At 41.3% G+C, this 19,242-nt stretch overlaps 1 protein-coding gene across 4 annotated transcripts; it reads left to right on the forward strand.

Moving 5' to 3' along the window:
• Positions 1-1,587: 1,587 nt before the first annotated feature.
• UAP1 (UDP-N-acetylglucosamine pyrophosphorylase 1) lies at positions 1,588-17,548 on the forward strand. 4 transcript variants are annotated; one of them, XM_075833309.1, is made up of 12 exons: positions 1,588-1,749; positions 2,920-3,012; positions 3,837-4,132; positions 4,620-4,824; positions 5,813-5,988; positions 6,524-6,696; positions 6,973-7,166; positions 7,243-7,383; positions 9,153-9,341; positions 12,268-12,315; positions 14,824-14,890; positions 17,087-17,548. In XM_075833309.1, the coding sequence occupies exons 1-12, from the start codon at positions 1,724-1,726 to the stop codon at positions 17,183-17,185; spliced, it is 1,707 nt and encodes a 568-aa protein (XP_075689424.1). In that variant the 5' UTR covers positions 1,588-1,723; the 3' UTR covers positions 17,186-17,548. The 4 variants fall into 4 exon arrangements, with proteins under 4 accessions (XP_075689424.1, XP_075689425.1, XP_075689426.1 ...); XM_075833310.1 differs by lacking the exon at positions 12,268-12,315; XM_075833311.1 differs by lacking the exon at positions 2,920-3,012.
• Positions 17,549-19,242: the final 1,694 nt, after the last annotated feature.

The following is a 19,242-nucleotide window of genomic DNA, read 5'->3' on the forward strand; positions in this document are numbered from 1 at the left end:
GTGACGGCTGCAGCCAATCACAGGCTGCAGCGGTCACATGGACTGCCGCGTCATCCAGGGAGGTCGGGCTGGATGCCGAAAGAGGGACGCGTCACCAAGACAACGGCCGGTAAGTATGAAATTTGTTTACCTTCACTAGGGAAAGTGCTGTCCCTTCTCTCTATCCTGCACTGATAATAGAGAGAAGGGAAGCACTTTTACCGCAGTCCGCAGCAGCTAGTCCGCATCAATTTACTGCACATTTTGGGCAGATCCGCAGCCGTAATCCGCAACCCGGATTAGGTGCGGCATTGATGCGGACAGTTGCGGAGGAATTCCGCCACGTGGGGGCATGCCCTAAGGCTGGATTCACACGAGCGTGCAGTTTTTGCGCACGCAAAAACGTGGCGTTTTGCCTGCGCAAAAGCCACTTAACAGCTCTGTCAGCCCCATATGATGCGCGGCTGCGTGCTTTTCGCGCAGCCGCCATCATTATGACACTCCATTTGGATGTTTGTAAACAGAAAAGCACGTGGTGCTTTTCTGTTTTCATTCATCCTTTTGACAGCTGTTGCGCGAATCACGCTGTTCGCACGGAAGTGCTTCCGTGTGGCATGCGTGGTTTTCACACCCATTGACTTCAATGGGTGCGTGATGCGCGAAAAACGCCCAAAGAACGGACATGTCGTGACTTTTTTTCAGCGGACTCACGCTGAGTAAAAATCACGGACATGTCTGCAAGGCCCCATAGACTAATATAAGTCCGTGCGACGCGCGTGAAAATCACGCGCGTTGCATGGACGTATTTCCCGTTCGTCTGAATAAGGCCTAAGACAGCACATACTGATCTAGCAGGATCCCTATGTGCTGTCTAAATGAATGGAGGGAAGTGCATGACGCTGATTGGTCAGCGTCATACACTCCTCTGTACAACGCCCACTTGGTCTAAAGTAAAAGCCCACTTGGGCATTAAGAAGCTAATTAGCATAAATCTAAAATCGCTCCTAATGTGGTGAAAATAGATAGTTTTTCTAAATAAAAAGCACTGCTGTTAGCTACATTACAGCGCCGATCTCCTTATGTAGGAGACAGGGCACTTATAATGTGGTGACAGAGCCTCTTTAAAAAAATAAAAATAAAACCCTGGGCGTTGAAAAGTTGGTCATGGAGCATTTCTCCTTTAGTTGGGACTAGGAGTGGCGGGGGGTCGACATTTAATTTGCATTTCCAAAACTTGAGGGAGAATACACCACGTGCCCTGCAGGTTTTTTTATGCTGCATTTTCACCACCGATTTTACGGCAGAATTACGGCATGCCATGAAATACACGCTCCTACTTCAGCAGACGCCAGTCCGTATGAAACATCAGTGTGGGGTCACTCCCCACACACCAATCTACGTACGTACAATAACTGGGATGCGCAAGCCCCGCCCATATGATACGCTTCCTTCTATGCATCATAACGTGCCACGAAGCACAGTGGGCGGAGAAAATAGAGTGCCACCATCTCCATTGGAGGAAGCCGAGTGACGTCATTAAATTTCAGCGAATTAAAAAACTTCTTTCAGACACGGCCCTTTGGTGCAGCGTTGGGACTTGAAATATGTGCGTCCCAGACTGCTCCAACCGTAAGATGGCCACGTCATGCCACTAAGCGCTGCTATGGAGACAGGACTAGCTTGCTGTTTATGGGCGGGGCCAACGCAGTACTGTATATAAAGAGGTCACAGGGCGTGCGGATATATGTGCATAAGAATCCGGTTTGGAGGGTGAGTGTACATAATGTGACGATAAGTACACGGCCTGTGTGTCTATATAGAGAGGAGGTCATGTATTAGAGGACGGCCGGGACAATGGTGCTTGATGTGAAACGTATAGGAAAGGTCTATGGTATTGCGCTGATGTTGAGTAGTGAGGGCTGTGGTATGGTTGATATAATGCAGAACTGGTTTCTGTGTGGATGTAGGTGGGATGGTACATGGGGCACGTGTGTGTGTGTGTGTGTGTGTGTGTGTGTGTGTGTGTGTGTGTGTGTGTATATATATATATATACACTTTCTTTTTCGGCAAAGTTTAATCATTGTATTCTAAAAAGTTCCACAACTTTCTCACCATTTTCAAGCCTTGTTTGTTGTCAGTGAGTGGAAACATTCCTGTTTACATCCAGAGACTAAAAGCCTGTACTGATGTAATACTTCTCACAGCTGGGGATTTGCTACAATTGTGGTGATAGAGCACCGACACATTGTAGCAAAGTATCCGCATGATGTACTTGACTTGCTCAGGATTGTCTGGACACAATTGTAGTGAACTGTGAAGTATTTGGTCTGTACAGGTCTTCAGCCACTGAATGTATACCAGAATGTTTCCGTTCACTGATGGCAAACATATCTTAAATGGTGAGGAACTAAAACACTTTGGGGAAAATTTAGCAAAACTGGTGCATAGGAAAAGGGGCGTATACCTAATGGCATTGACCATATACGTATACATGTAAGGCCGGTTCGATCTAATATCGGCCCGATGGGGTGACTATGTTTCGATGGTCCTGAATGGGGGGGGGGGGCTGTGTTTCGATGGTCCTGAATGGGGGACGACTGTTTCGATGGTCCTGGATGGGGTGACTGCGTTTCGATGGTCCTGGATGGGGTGACTGCGTTTCGATGGTCCTGGATGGGGTGACTGCGTTTCGATGGTCCTGGATGGGGTGACTGCGTTTCGATGGTCCTGGATGGGGTGACTGTGTTTCGATGGTCCTGGATGGGGTGACTATGTTGCTACTACTCTAACATTAAATACACGCTGGTTCTTGCAATACCGTGTCCCCCTTTTTTCCCCGTCCTCCTTCCCCTTGTCTACCCTGTTCTGTCCTCCTGTATGTTGAATCCATTTTTGGTTTCTGGGCTATTGCTGACAGCGGTACCTCCTCTATTCCACAGGTCGGACTCTCCCTTACTGACCGCTGTGTTATGTGATGCGATTATTTGCGCTGTCCATCCTGAAAAAACCATTTGTGGCTCCTCCGTATATCTGTATGTTTAGTTAGTTATTTGTTTCTATTGTTTAACTGACAAAAAAAAAAAAAACTTGGGAAAAAAAGAAATTGGAGTGCTAGTAGTTGCTATGGGAAACAACTCCACTTTTTCTTTGCACCAGTTTTTATAAATCTTCCCTCAAGTGTATTCTAAAGTTGTACGACATGTCAATAGACAATGATTTCAGCTTAATAAACACCATAAATTAAAAAAATATTTTAAAAGAGTGGTCTCGGGACAGCTATGAATTGCGTATTGCTAGAATATGCAGCAATGTTAAGTTCGCCAGGGGCTGTGCCACTTTGTTTCTTGTGGGCTCTGCTTTTGCTGTAGGCTGCATGGTTGGCAATTGACTATGATGGGCTGGCCAGGCAGCCTCAAGATAAAACAGGCACCTAAACTGGATGTGTCCTATGCTACAAACTGCCTTGTATGAATAGGGTTTTATGAAATTCTATTCACTGGCTGCTGCAAAGTACAGCAGCAACCAAGCCTGGATTGAAAGTGGTCCTATAGGGAACACTGCCGCCATCCATAGGAACTTTATAGGGCTTTGGGATATTCCAGTTTCCCTTTTTTGCCCTGCTAGACTATCTGCAGAATATGGGTTGTTTAATGACCGGCTGTAGTCCATTTCACACTACAGGATGCAGCAAACAGTAGTCTGTATTCTGCTGACATTCTTAAAGCAAACCCTCCTGCTTATGAAGCATTTCTAGTAGTTACTCTATTAGATGTGCATTCTCCTTTCTTGACCTCAGCGGACATGTTCCTAACCAGAGGTGTGTAGGTTTAACTCTTTTTCTAACCTTTCTCTGTAGAAATCGTATCGGCAACATGGATGTAGAAGCTGTCCGTCTGTCCCTGGCTGAGGCTGGTCAGAACCATGTGTTGCAGTTTTGGGATGAGTTGTCGGAGACCCAGCGCTCTCATTTACTGGAGGAGTTGCACGGCTTGAGCTTCCAGGAACTCAATGGCTTCTTTCACAGAGCTATGGCTGCATTTTCTGTATCTTCTGCACAAGAAAAAGTGGATGCCAGGATGGAGGCCGTACCAAAAGAGGTTCTGGGCAGTGTCACACGGGATCGAGAGCATCTTGACGACTGGGAAGCTGAAGGTAACCACATAGTATAATTTATCCTGTTGACATTAATGTTATGTGGTCTGTGACCTGCAGGCTTCTATACCTTAACTTACCTGTCCTACACTGACCGCCTTTGATCTCTGTAAGTGGGGTAGAGGTTAAACAAATTGTCATGCTAGGTGTGCCACAAAGCTTCCTCAGATGCCCAACTTCCCATGGGTTCTGTCTGGTGTTGTAGCTCCGCTCTATTGAAATGACTGTGGCTGAGCTGCAATACCATACACAAGCTGTGGAAAGGTGTGGTGCAGTTTGTTTTTTTAAAAGAACGTAGCCATGTTTTTCTAGTTCTGGATATACATTTTGGAAAAAAATCTGCGTTTGTGATTTCTCGTAAACGTGTCCTGCTCGTGTAACTTTTTAGGAGGTGTTGTGATACTTGGTTGAATGTATTTCTTTTAAATAGTTTGTCTGATTTATTCAAGTTGAATTTATATAATTCGTTTTTGTTTTTGATTTCCAGGTTTTACTCACATAGCACATGGTAAAGTGGCAGTACTGCTGCTAGCTGGTGGGCAGGGTACCCGATTGGGGGTGACGTACCCAAAGGGTATGTATGACGTTGGCCTGCCCTCTCACAAAAGCCTCTTCCAGATCCAGGCAGAACGCATCTTGAAGTTACAGAGGCTAGCAAAGGAGAAACATGGGAAGGACTGTATCATTCCGTGGTGAGTAATATGTTGGCTTAAGTTTGATCCTGTGCATGGAACTGGGTAAGGCAGAATATGTAGCAAATCATAGGACGTTATTTCAATGGCGCATCTCCATACAATGCTTCTGTAGGCGCACTAAACATTACCACCAAACAATGGGCGACACCTGTAAATATTCGCTGTCATGTACGCATGATGCTTGGCCGGAAGCCGTGAAATGTGGTATGAGGAAGCACTAAGGCCCTGTTCACATCTCCGTCGGGTTTCCTTTGCTGAACAAAAAAACGCAGCGTGTGTAGCATTTCTATTTTGTCCAGAAGATTGACAAGAACCTATTAAAGTCAGTGGGTTCTGTGGGAAACAGAATACTGGAAATCAAAGCGCAGATGTGAACAGCGCCTTAGATGAAAACTTGCGTTAAAGGCAACCTGTCACCAGTATTTCAACTATTGAACTCTACACACCCCTCGCTGGCCGCTCCTGTCGAAAGTTCATTGGCGTTCCCCCTTCTAAACTCCTCCTCTGACTGTAAATAACGGTCTGCAAACATTTTGCGCCTTTTATGGTAATAATCCAGCAGTCTCGTTCGTTCAGCTTCTTATGCTGTCCCGCCCTGAATTCTGACAATCCAAAAATAAGCTGTCAATCAAAAGTAAGGAGGCGGGGTTACTCGGGAAGGCTTGAGGAATGAAGATATGACCCTTTTTCACTGAAGATATGACTCGTGCTCATTAGCATACGGCGCGGGAACACTAAAAAACGGAATACTAAAGGTACAGAGCCGACTTAGAAGATAATTATAGGTTAAATAAAAATGATTTTTCACCCACTACTACCAGGTATTGCTGGTTTAATTGGTGAAATGCTGGTGACAGGTTCCCTTTAAAAGATCGCTTTTTTTTTGTCCCCAATTTGGGTTTTAGTCTTGCATTAAGGAAGAAATGTAGCTTTTATATTGCATAAAGCTTTCCAATAAATGTTCCCATCCGCTTTCATTTTACAGGTACATTATGACAAGTGGCCGTACTATGGAATCTACCCAGGAGTTCTTCCAAAAACATCATTATTTTGGTCTAAATGAAGAAAACATAGTACTATTTCAACAAGGAATGTTGCCAGCAATGAGTTTTGATGGGAAGATCCTTATGGAGGAAAAGGGCAAGCTTTCCATGGCACCAGGTTGGCTTGTGGATATATTTTGATATATAATAAAGCTGGGCTTTGAAGGCGTTGTCCGCTTTATAAATTCCCTTTTTGTTAATCTGGTGCCCGAATTATAAGCTGATGACCGGTTATCCTGCTGATGGGAACCCCAGCATTAACTGCGTATTGTTCGGAAACCCGTTAGCAAGTGTTGAGTTCCCCTATAGCACCCCTGCAGGGGGACTGAAGCATCAACGGGCTGTCTGTCTAACACATAGACCTGCCAGGTCCCCTAGAGAGACACTAGTAGCTGCTCTGGCTAATCGAGGATGGCCCTGAATGGCATTTTCCCATCTCTTAACTTAGAATTTACTAATAGGGTATTTTTTAAATTTTTTATTTTTTTTTCTAAACCAGAAAACCACTTTAAGCCCTTATTTACAGCATGATTTTACTACGGTTACCTGTCTATTACGTTTTTGGCTGAAAAAAACAACAAACTGCAAAACTTACCAGTGAACCCCGCCTACCACTACTTACTGAATTTATTAAAGCATTTTCTTGTTTGCAGATGGTAATGGAGGACTGTATAGAGCATTGGGTGCACATGGAGTGCTCAAAGATATGGAAAAACGTGGCATAGATCTCATTCATGTCTATTGTGTGGACAACGTCTTGGTAAAGGTGGCAGATCCAGTGTTTATCGGCTTCTGCGTGGCTAAGGGGGCAGATTGCGGGGCCAAGGTAAAAGCTGGACAATGACTTACGCGTATGTCTTCTGTATTAAAGGTAGAAAATATGCTTCTTTTCTCGCATGAAATGTTTCGATATTCTGCTTCTCTATTTCATTATGTATGTAATGGAGAAAACGCGCTTTGAAAAATGCATGCAAGCCAATCCACGCAGTTATACGGTTTTATTACCTTATAAATGGCCATAAAGAGTTCACCCTTAACCCCTTTATCCCCATATATAAAACCGCACTGTAAACTCCTGTACTATTCCATATTGCAAATCCAGGTTGTGGAGAAGATGAATCCCACTGAACCAGTAGGCGTTGTTTGTCGGGTGGACGGTGTGTACCAGGTAGTGGAATACAGTGAGATCACCCTGGCCACGGCTCAAAAACGGAGTGCAGATGGAAGACTTATGTATAATGCTGGTAACATTGCCAACCACTTCTTCACTAGAAAGTTCCTACAGCAAGTGGTGGAGTAAGTAGCTCAGCCATGAAATAGATGAGGCGGGGGCTCTGAAGAGTCTTGCTCTTATACGGTCTATATTTTACAGGGTCCATGAACCTCAGCTGCAGCATCATGTTGCTGTGAAGAAAATCCCTTTTGTGGATGCTCAGGGCTTGCTGATTCACCCCGATAAACCGAACGGGATGAAAATGGAGAAGTTTGTGTTTGATATTTTCCAGTTTGCAAAGTGAGTACATCAGATGGTTAAACTTGTATTTCCTTTCCTTTGGCTATAGGTACAAAATGCATGTGTGATTTCTGGGGTTCAGACCGCTGAGACCCCCAGCAAAGAGAACGGGGAGACCAGAAGTGGTACATGGCAATGGTGCGCATGCTCGACCAGCGCTTTATTCATTTTTACAGGACTTCCAGGACCACCGTCTCCAGCATCTCCATAGAAATGAATGGAGCGCTGTGATCACGGAGACAACTGCTACTGCGTCTAACTAGGCTGTTTTCCCCTTTAATTGGAGCTGTGCCAGTTACAGGGGAAATATGTAGTGTTTATTTTATATATATATATATATATATATATATATATATATATATATATATAACACTTTTTTTTTTTTTTTTTTTCTTCTTCTTTATGGAAAACCCCTAATTTCTCCCCAAAAAACTGTTTCTGAAGCCCTCGACTAGCCGTTATTCCCCTTATCTCGCCATGTTTATATGTTAAAATAAACTGTAGACTAAAGCAGACACGTGTGTATGTGTATGTGTATATATATATATATATATATATATAATATATATTTTAGGGTTTCTCGATGTAATAACAAAAAAAAAACTTTTTAAATTGAGAATTTATATTTTTACATTTTCTTAACAGCAAATACTATATGTGTGAAAATATTACATAATTTTTTTATACAAACTGTCACACAAAAAAAATCTTCCAATGGCATAAAAGAATAATTCTGACTGTTTAAAGAGACTCTGTCACCACATTATAAGTGGCCTATCTTGTACATAATGTGATTGGTGCTGTAATGTAGATTACAGCAGTGCTTTTTATTTAGAAAAACTATAATTTTTGACGGAGTTATGAGCTATATTAGCTTTATGCTAATGAGTCTCTTAACGAACAACTGGGCGGGTTTCACTATATGGCCAAGTGGGCGTTGTACAGAGGAGTGTATGACGCTGACCAATCAGCATCATACACTTCTCCCCATTCATTTACACAGCAGATAGCGATATAGCTATATCGCTATGTGCAGCCACATAAACACACTATAACGCTACTGCAGTGTCCTGACAGTGAATATACATTACCTCCAGCCAGGACGTGATGTGTATTCAGAATCCTGACACTTCTGTAGCGTCTGTGTGAGACTACAGCACAGCACACCGAGATCTCGCTGCAAATGAGTTTACAGCGTAATCTCACGAGACTGCGCCTGCTATGCTGTAAATCACAGAGGTGGTCAGGATTCTGAATACACATGACGTCCTGGCTGGAGGTAATGTATATTCACTGTCAGGACATTTGAGTAATGTTATAGTGTGTTTATGTGGCTGCACATAGTGATATAGCTATATCGCTATCTGCAGTGTAAATGAATGGGGAGAAGTGTATGATGCTGATTGGTCAACCCTCACTTGGTTGAAAAGTAAAACACGCCCAGTTGTCTATTAGGAAACTCATTAGCATAAAGCTAATATAGCTCATAACTCCTTCAAAAATTATCGTTTTTCTAAAAAAAAACACTTCTGTAATCTACATTACAGCGCCGATCACATTATGTAGGAGACAGGGCACTTATAATGTGGTGACAGAGCCTCTTTAACCAGCAAGAGTGGAAAATCGCTAAAGTGTCTTATTATGTTAAGTAGAAAAAAATGTGCAGTATTGATAGGGTTAATATTGCATACAGCTCACTTGTCCGCATTCCCAGCGTTCTGGTAGCCATGCCGGTCTGACTTTGATCTTGTTGCTCTGTTCACACACAGCAAGTTTGTGGTATTTGAGGTGCTACGAGAAGAAGAATTCTCCCCTCTGAAAAATGCAGACAGCCAAAATGGAAAGGACAATCCTAGTACTGCCCGCCATGCACTCATGTCTCTACATCACTGCTGGGTTCTCAATGCCGGAGGACAATTTGTGGATGAGAATGGCACCCGGATTCCCGCTATTCCCCTGTAAGTATTGGCTGAACCTGGATATTTCACAATAATGATGGAAAGTGAACGTCTGCTTAGTAGGTCGGATGTTTACTGTGTTGTCAAGGTCTTTTCTTAACCCCTTCGGGACAAAGCCATTTTTTGATTTTTAGTTTTTCACTCCCCGCATTCCAAGAGCCATAACTCCTTCTTTTTTTTTTTTTTTGTCAATAGAATGGTGTGAGTGCTTATTTTTTGCGGGAGGAGTTGTAGTTTCTTTTGGTACCATTTATAGTTCCATATAAAGTACTGGGAAACTGAAAATAAATACTTTGCGAGCTGAAGTTGGAAAAAACTGTGATTCCTCAATTGCTTTTTGGGTTTCGTTTTTATGGCTTTCACTATGCGGTAATAACGAGAACTTATCTTTATTCTGTGTCTCCATACGATTACGGTGATACCAAATTTTATATAGTTTTTTTTTTTTATATATATATTTTACTACTTTTATTGATAAACTTTTTGTTAAAGAGGCTCTGTCACCAGATTCTCAAATCCCTATCTCCTATTGCATGTGATCGGCGCTGCAATGTAGATAAGAGTAACGTTGTTTTTTTAAAAAAAAAACGTTCATTTTTGGCCAAGTTATGAGCTATTCTATATATATATATATATATATATATATATATATATGCAAATAAATATAAAATTGCTCATAACTTGGCCAAAAATTAACGTTTTTTTAAACAAAAACGTTACTGTTATCTACCTTGCAGCGCCGATCACATGCAATAGGAGATAGGGATTTGAGAATCTGGTGACAGAGCCTCGAAGTTTTTCGTCGTCATATTCTGAGAGCTATAACTTTTTTTTCTTATTTTTTCACCGATTTTAGCAGTATTATTATTCTTTGCGGGACTAGCTGTATTTTATTTTCGGTACAATTTTTTTATTTTTTTGGTCACTTTTTATTACATTTTTCTTGAGCGCTAATTTGGCGTTCACTGTGCGCGTTGAATACTGCTATATTGTTATAGTTGAGACTTTTACGGACGCAGCGATGCCAAATTTTGTTTGTTTTTATTTTTTACATTACTTTAGGGGGAAAATGGGAAAAGGTTTTTTTTTTGTTTTTTTTAAACTTTTTTTTAATATTAATTTTGAAAACATTTTTTACACACTGGTGCGTGAAGGGGTTTAACTGTCACTATCATTTTAAGAAACTTTGCATTAAATTTAATAGTGCAAGTGAATGTAAGAAACTTTGTAATATACCTTAATAGAGAAAATTGCTTCCTTTACTACTTTCGAGCCACTTCTTCCCCTGCACTGATCATTATCTCTCAATTCACTGCTAAAAAACAGTTTGAGAGCCGAGATGGATTATCAACTCAATGAGAGATCAGGTTACATCCTGCCCATAGAAGTCTAGAGGAAGACCGAGGCAGGGACACTGCTTCTAGTAGTGTACTATCTCATGCCAGTGCTGGATTCACAGCTACACTGCTCATTACTGCTGTGTAATCTCCTCCCTGCTACTAGTTCTTACTGTGTGCTACAGAGATGAGAAAGCAGGATCTCCTATTGTCTCTGTGTGCAGTGTATGGGAGACCTCATAGCAGCTCGTCTCTCAATTAGAGAGTGCATACAGAGGGGGAAAATGCAGGATACAAGTCATATAATGGTCAGGAATAGCGTAATTCCTCATGTACACAAGACCGCTTATTCTGAAAAGTCACCTGAAACGACGGGTACGCTTTAAGTGATAGCTCGCCGTGTTCAGAGACACAATGTCCATTCTGGTTCCAACACAAGGAAGATTGTTATTCAGGTTTTGTACCTCGTGATAAATATTCTTAAATGGCTCTTTTGGTTACGTTTCACTGTATCCAAAGGTGGCCCAAAAATCTTTTTGATTAACTTTTAATCCTTTAAATTCTATGTGGAACAGTTCTAGGTTGAATTATAACATATTACTAAATAAAGCTCTGCAATTTAAAGTGTGTGCTTTCTTCTAAGTGCCGGAATTGCTCAGAGCAATTATAAGACTAAAGACTGCTTCAAAGAGGTTGTCCAGTTTGGACTCCTACACTTGACTACAGTTAATGAGGAAAGCTGCGACACTTCATAGGAAATGAAAAAAGACCCTCCAGTGTTTTTTTGTTTTTTATATTATTATTATTGCAGGCCCCTGTTTGTAAAGTACACCTGGTAAAAGGTAGGGAAGATCATCCTCTTCCCAGGCACTTTGTTTGTTTCGCGATCTCACTGTGCCCGGCCAATTACTAGAGCGTCTGCTGTGTGGACCAGAAGTCCTTCACTATGCATTCCTTTAAACGCTCCGTGTGAGTCTCATAGGAATGCATAGTGAAAGAGTCTCCACAGCAGACTCTGTAGGATTTGGCCGGTCACGGGACATAATTGCGGCTGGGCTATTTAAGCAACAAAGCACCTGGCAAGAGGATGACCTGCCCTACCCTTTACCGGGTGTACTTTACAAAAATGGGGGCCGCAATAAAAAATAAATCACTGGAGTGTCTAGTGTGTTCTTTGGTGCCCATTGAAATAAATGGGCCATTCAGGTACTGCATTACCATGCTGGGCCTTCAAGAGGAAGGAAATCTTTGTAAGGCTATGTCCACACTATGTATTTGCAGGCAGAAAAGTGATAAATCACTTTATTTTTTTCTCGCGACGTGAAAAATTCCATGGCGTTTGAACGGCAGTGTCGATTTCCCATTGAGATCTATGGGGAGCATTTGTAAGTGGATACTGGTGCAAAATCCGCGTGGGAAAAAAACCTTTCTGAACACATCCTAACATCTTTCCACTCTAAATCCACAGAAAAGGGGCAGGCGCTGCTATACATATCAGTATAGTATAACTTTTTCACTTCCTGCAGGATTCTCTAGTGTTGTAAATTGCCAACAAGATTAATGAGTTATTACATTTATCTTTAAAACAGCCATTCCAAACCACAGAATGGAACCACGCGAGACCACACACAGAACAAGTAACTATGGTTGCATGGTGCAGGGTCTTCTACAAGGGCAACTAACACTGGCTTCTGTACATGGTGGAGGGTACAAATAGCAAAATCTAGAGCAATGTTCCCGAAATGAGTTGAGCACTTTAATTCCAATTCCAAGTTAAAAATCCGTGCGCTCAAATTTCTGCTCCCATTTGAGCCTTTTTAAGCTAGAAGGCTCACGTGGCAGCCAAATTGCTGGGCACTGATAGGTTGGATTAATACGTTTTTATTTTAATTTAGTTTCATGAACGTTTCTCTGGATTTGGATCAGTGAGACCTGGTCTGGGGAGCTGTATCTTCTTGTTTTGTGACTTTTTTTTTTTCACTATTTTAACAAGTTATTTGGGTTTTACTTGTAACGCTGCATGGTGCCATGTTTATGACTGCATCCTAATAGTTGATCACCCCCTTGTTGACTGACTGTTAATTTTTCAGTTCTCTCGAGCCAGGACGCCACCATCAGCAGACCAGTCTCCTATTCAGAATTACATGGACTATCTGGGAAACAGACAATCTATTATATTCTTTCCTTAAAGGCTATGTAAACCTTTTTAAAGTCGAATGTATTATTTTTTTTTTATTTTTTTTTATAAAACTGTATAATTTGATTGTGAACCACTTTTGAATAGGCTTTTATTAATAAAATTACTTTTTGAGATACAGCTTCTTGTTATCCTGTATACAAAGAAGCTGCATCGTTCTGTTAAAGCAGCGACCGTCAGTTCATCTATGTACTGATGAACTTGGATTAGATTGTTATTAGCTGGAACCGGTGTGTCCGATACATGCAGGACCAGCTATTAGCCGAGCCGCCAGACCAGCTATGTACTTAGATGTGTTCGCTCACGCAGGACCAGCACTCACCAAAGCAGTCAGTCCTGCAGACCTGACCGATTCGGCTTAGACTGCAAAATACAGCTCCTATGTATAAAGGATACATAGACCCTGTATCTCAAAAAGTAAACACATTTTTTAATAAAAACCTATTTAAAAGTTGTTCACAATCCGATTATACAGATAATTTTATTTTTTTTAAAAATTTGACTTCAAAAGTTCACATGGCCTTTTAAGTTGTTGAGGGGTTTGCCTACTACAGGCTACTTAATTCCTTAAAGGGGTATTGTACTCGTAAAATTTAAAACAAAAGACCGCAATAGTTCAATTGATTTCATATTGAAAGCAATGTCATTAATGGTGCTACCATGATGAACACCGAGCGGGCTAAACTATTCACAATACTGGAGCATTAGAGGAAACGTCATTATTTTCAATGTCAAATCTGGTACAATACACTTTAAAGGAGTTTAAAATGTACATCAAGAATACCTAAACTTTGTATAAGTTCTGCAATTTCTAAGATACTTCATGTTCCAATTCCTCTCCATGTTCAACATATCGGACTGCTGTCAGTGAATTGAACCACCCAGGACTAGATGCAAATCTCTCCTGTCCTGATGTACTTGATGTACCTCTCGGCAAAATTGATATGGTGTTAGGCCAGATCAGGGCTTCGTGGAACACCAGAGAGAATCCATGTGTCATGCATTGCCCCCTCAGGCCACGTTTTGCTCGCAGTGTTGGATTAGTTAGTGACGACCAATATGCCTTTTCAAGGCGGCCTAGTTTCCTGACATGTATTTATTTAATTTTTTTCTGGGTAAAATAAGTATTTACTCAAACCATGCCGGAGCATATTTTCTTAGAACTCTGCGTTGTGCCATTTCTGTATAAAATAAAATGTATAAGGTGACAACTGGGTGTCAGCATTCCACTTGTCAATAGGGGGTGCCCATACACACTCTGAGACTGTCCAATCCGTGCTGACCGTGTCAGAATATGTAGGCACACATCCTATTGACATTAGGAATGGTAACACAAATGTCATTAATTTCACGGAGGAATAACAGAGGAACAGCACAACGCAGAGTTATAAAGAAAAGATGCTCCAGAATTGGTTCATAGAGAGTGCAGGTATTCACTAAAACTGAGGGAGACAAGGGGACAGGTCCACCTTTAAGAGCTTTAGGACAGGTCTGCAACAGCTGTAAACATGGTTTTCCATTCACTGACCGCAAGAAAAGGATGTTGACAATTGCGTGGAATAGAAACACAAAGTATATTTGAGCATTTTAGAACTTTCTTTACATAAGCAGAAAATGCCAAAGTATAATGCACTGTTCTGGTTGCAGCTGGTAAATGGTGGTTGTGCCAAATGTAATAAAGGCTTGATGTAAAGTGTCAGATTAAGATTTCCAAACTTGTAAAGTGTCTACTAATCAATCAGTGCATGTTCTTTCTCTCACTCGCTGCTCCTTTTAGTTTTGATGGGTTGGCCCAGGAACCGATTCTGTCTCCACTACCTTTTCGGTTTCGTCAACCACTTTGTAACCAGGGTTGCCTTGCCAGCCGTGCTTGATGCGACTTATTATAATTTCAGTTTTTGAAAGTTTTTAAAAAAAAAATTGTTTCACTTTTATTTTTTTTGTTTAGCATGAAGGATGTAGGCGACCTGCCAATTCAGTGTGAAATATCTCCCCTTGTTTCCTACGCTGGAGAGGTAAGATCCTAGAACTCTACCGCCAAAATTTATTGTATGGCTCTGGAATTAAGCGACTACTCTCTATTGGAGGGGTTATATGTAAATCACTGGATTAAAGAAACATTCTACAACTTTCTAATATTCTTTAGTTTAAGTTTCACACCGTTTTCAAGATCTTAATATGCGGTCGGTGAAGTGGATAAAATCGTACCCAGTCTAGACCATCTCTGTGAGCTAAATAGGCTGGACTCCAGACTGATACATTGTAGCAAACTACCAGATATTTGTGCTGCTGAGGGTGTGTTCAAATCGGCGTTCGTTTCCGTCCGGTTAACCACTCAACGGGAAGTCAAACGGAAACTTCCGTTTCCCTCACCTTTTGAGCTCAATGGCGACGGAAACCTAGCTAATGGTTTCACTCGCCACAAAATAATATCTTGAAAATGATCAAGAGGAAGATGTCGAGTACTCCATTAGATGACTGAAACCACCATCTTTTATCCAGATTAAAATTCACAGTTCAAACTACATGTATAAACCCCTGTAGCCAGGTTCGGTGACTCACTTTGGGATACACTAGTTCCAAAATGAGTCGGCCCCTTTACACAGGCCAAAGATCGGAAAACAGGACAATGATCAACCAATGAACAAGCAGACGCTCGTTCATCGGCTATTATGCGGGCAAAAAAATAGTCGCTAGTCGGCAACACATTTTTCTTTTGTAAACCGTGAAGTTCTGGCGACAAGAATGTAAATGCAGGGGTACGACCGGTCTTCGTAACAAGCTATATTGTTGATCGGTGCTTGTTAAAGGTGATTAAACGTGGGCGATATCTGCCCGTGTAAACCACCTTTTTTATAGAGGTTGTTCCAAGATCAAATGATATCCCTAACCACAGGATCTGTGATAACATGCTGGTCGGTAGGGGTCTGACCACTTGGACCCCCACTGATCATTTATTCAGAGGAATGGGGCCCCCATTCTCATGGAGAGGCAGGTCAAGCATGGGCACTACTGCTCAATTCACTGTCTACGGGACTGCCGGAGATTGCTGCTCGATTCACTGCCGCTGTACTTGGCTGTGTGCAAGCTTGACCTTCTGCTCCATTCAAGGGAATAGGACCCTCGTTCTCGTGCATGTTATCACCTATCCTGTGGTTGGGGAGTACCATTTAATCTTGGGACAACCCCTTTAAGTCATAGCATGCTATGACCTAAACTCCTTTTGATTGTTGCGGAGCTTCCGCGTCTCCCAGCTGTCACCCGTGCACCATTCACCACACTTGGGTGAGCTGACTATTGCATACATTTTTTGAAAATGGTGAGGAATTGAAAAATATATATCAGAAAGTTGTGGAACTTTCCATGTTTTCAGCTATTTTTTTATTTTTTTTAAATGGGTCATCCCAAGATCAACATTTTATGGCCAATTCACAGGATCTGTGATATGTCTTATCGCTGTGGTCTCCACTCATCACCAGAATGTGGGTTCCAAGCCCCCCGTCCCTCCTCATTGCACGACCGCAGTGGGATTTTGAATGAAGCAGTGGTCGAGCATTTGTAGCGCTGCTTCATTCAATGTATATGGGACTGATAGAGCCGGTCGAGTACATCGCTTGACTGATGGAAACAAACCCATAGACATTGAGTAAAGTGGCAAGGCGCCTGCTCGACCACCACTCCCTTCACGCTCTTCCTCGCTGCGGGGTATGCAGTGAGGAGGGAAGGGGGCTCGGACCCCATTCAGCAACCATACATGTATTACCTATCCTGTAGGTAGGTTATAAATGTTGATCTTAAGATAAACCCTTCACGCTATATTGCTATATTCACCTAAAATGAAAAAAAAAACATTTTGTGTTCGACTTTTCAAACCAGCTCTGACATATGTTGTGGGCCCCACTTCTGTGCAGTCTTCAGTCATTGAATTCTGCTTGCTGGTCATCCTATGCTTTAACGCACCATGTGATGTATACGCCTGACTGCTACTTTGCACAGGGCTTTTCTTATTTTCATAGATTGTCGGTTGGGGATTAAATTTTTTTCAGTTCTATCCACATTCATTCAGCAGCTCCGCTTAAATTAATTGAGTTATTTGATCTACAAAAATCCATTGTAGTTGAGTATATTGGGGCACTCTGTGTATCCCAGTGTAATACTGAGCCGTTTACGTGCTCAGACGCCTTGACATTCTTAAAACTTCTTCATTTCAGGGGCTGGAACCGTATGTCAAAGACCAGGAGTTCCACGCTCCACTTGCAATCAAGGAGAATGGCGTTCATCAGCTGGTGAGGAATGGCATCTGCCACTAGGAGCTTCTGCCAGAGGTTCCAACCATTCCTGCATATTTAGTAACATTTATGGTGGGGAGGTACTTGAACATATGAATTACATGGGTCTTCATGGTCCGTCTCTGCCGATCCTGGACTTAAGACATTTTAGCCTAGATTTTAAAATGCCAAACATATGTAAAAAATGTTTTACATATTTATAGCCAACTCCATATGAAGGTAAATATTAACTATTTTTTTAAGAATTTGTACATAGTATCTATTGTACATTCAAAATTTATTTTAATGTGTTATATGATTTTACTGTTTTGTCTTATTTTGTGTATTTAATTTTTGATGGTTGAGGGTCATTTCTTTCAAATAAACTGCATCATCTATTTCAAACTCTGCTCAAGCGAATGTTCTTTATCAGAAAGAAGTTTCTTTGTGTTTTGGGGTTTTTTTTTTTTGGTTTTTTTTTTAACGTAAAAATGGCATAGCCTCTGTGCATATATCACTTACTACTATGCGTATTTGTGGAGGGAAACTTTAAAAAGGTTTTTCCATAATCCTTATCACCTATCCACAAGATACGTGATAAATATCTGATCGGTGGGGGTCGATCTTTGGCAGCTCCATAGAAATGAATGGAGCGGCGGCTGAGCATACGCGCTACCACTCCATTTCTATGGGGCTCCCAGGAACAACAAGGTAAGCCTGTCTCTCGTGATCAGTGGAGGGTCCCAGCGGTCAGACCTCAACAATTCAGATAATTAATCACCTATCCTGCAGATAGGTGATAAATAATAATTATGGGAAAAAGCCCTTTAACCTGTTAGTGACTGCCAATACGCCTTTTCACGGCGGCCACTAATGGGCTTTATTCTGATGCATACGCCTTTTCACGGCGCTGCATCAGAATAAATAAACAGCAGGGAGCCGTTAAATCTCCTTGCTCTGAGCTAGCAGAGCTACTGAGTGTCTGTGTCTTATATGGCAGCCGGGGGCCTAATAAAGGCCCCCAGGTCTGCCTGTAATGAATGCCTGCTAGGCTATGCCGGAGGCATGACCTAGCAGATCCCTGTCCGTTTTAAACAGACAGGCATAATACACTGCAATACAGAAGTATTGCAGTGTATTATAATAGCGATCGGAGAATTGCATAGTGAAGTCCCCTAGTGGAACTAGTAAAAAAGTAAAAAAAAGTTGAATAAAGTTTATAAAAAAAAATGTGAAAAAAAAAAATGAAAAACCCACTTTTTCCCCTTACAAAATTCTTTACTATTAAAAAAAAAACACAATAAAGCAAAAAAGTTACACATATTTGGTATCGCGGCGTCCGTAACGACCCCGACTATAAAGCTGTTACATTATTTAACCCGCACGATGAATGCCGTAAAAAATAAAATAAAAAACAATGGAAAAATTGCTGTTTTCTGTTAATCCTGACTTTAAAAAAAAAGTGATCAAAAAGTCGCATCTACTCCAAAATGGTTCCAATAAAAACTACAAGTCTTCCCGCAAAAAAAAGCCCTCATACAACTGCATCGGCGGAACAATAAAAAAGTTATGGCTCTTCAAATCTGGAGACGCAAGAACAAATAATTTTGAAAAAAAAGTGTTTACTGTGTAAGTAGTAAAACATACAAAATCTATACAAATTTGGTATCTTTGCAATCGTAACAACCCGTTGAATAAAGTTGTTGTGTTATTTATATTACATGGTAAACGGCGTAGATTTAGGGCTCAAAAAAATAGTGGTGAAATTTCAGGTTCTCTTTTATCCCCCCCCCCAAAAAAGTTAATAAAAGTTCATGAATAAATTATATGTACCCCAAAATGGTGCTATTAAAAAGTACAACTTGTCCCGCAAAAAACAGGACCTTATACAGCTACGTCGACGCAAAAATAAAAAAGTTATGGCCTAGCAGATGCCTGTCCGTTTTAAAAGGACAGGCAGTAATACACTGCAATACAAAAGCGATCGGATGATTGCATGTTAAAGTCCCCTAGTGGGACTAGTAAAAAAAAAAAAAAAAGTTTAATAAAGAAAAGTGGTGAACAAAAAAATGAAAAATGCTTTACTATTAAAAAAAATA

The sequence above is a fragment of the Rhinoderma darwinii genome, chromosome 7 (genome assembly GCF_050947455.1).
Source record: "Rhinoderma darwinii isolate aRhiDar2 chromosome 7, aRhiDar2.hap1, whole genome shotgun sequence".
Lineage (NCBI taxonomy): Eukaryota > Metazoa > Chordata > Amphibia > Anura > Rhinodermatidae > Rhinoderma > Rhinoderma darwinii.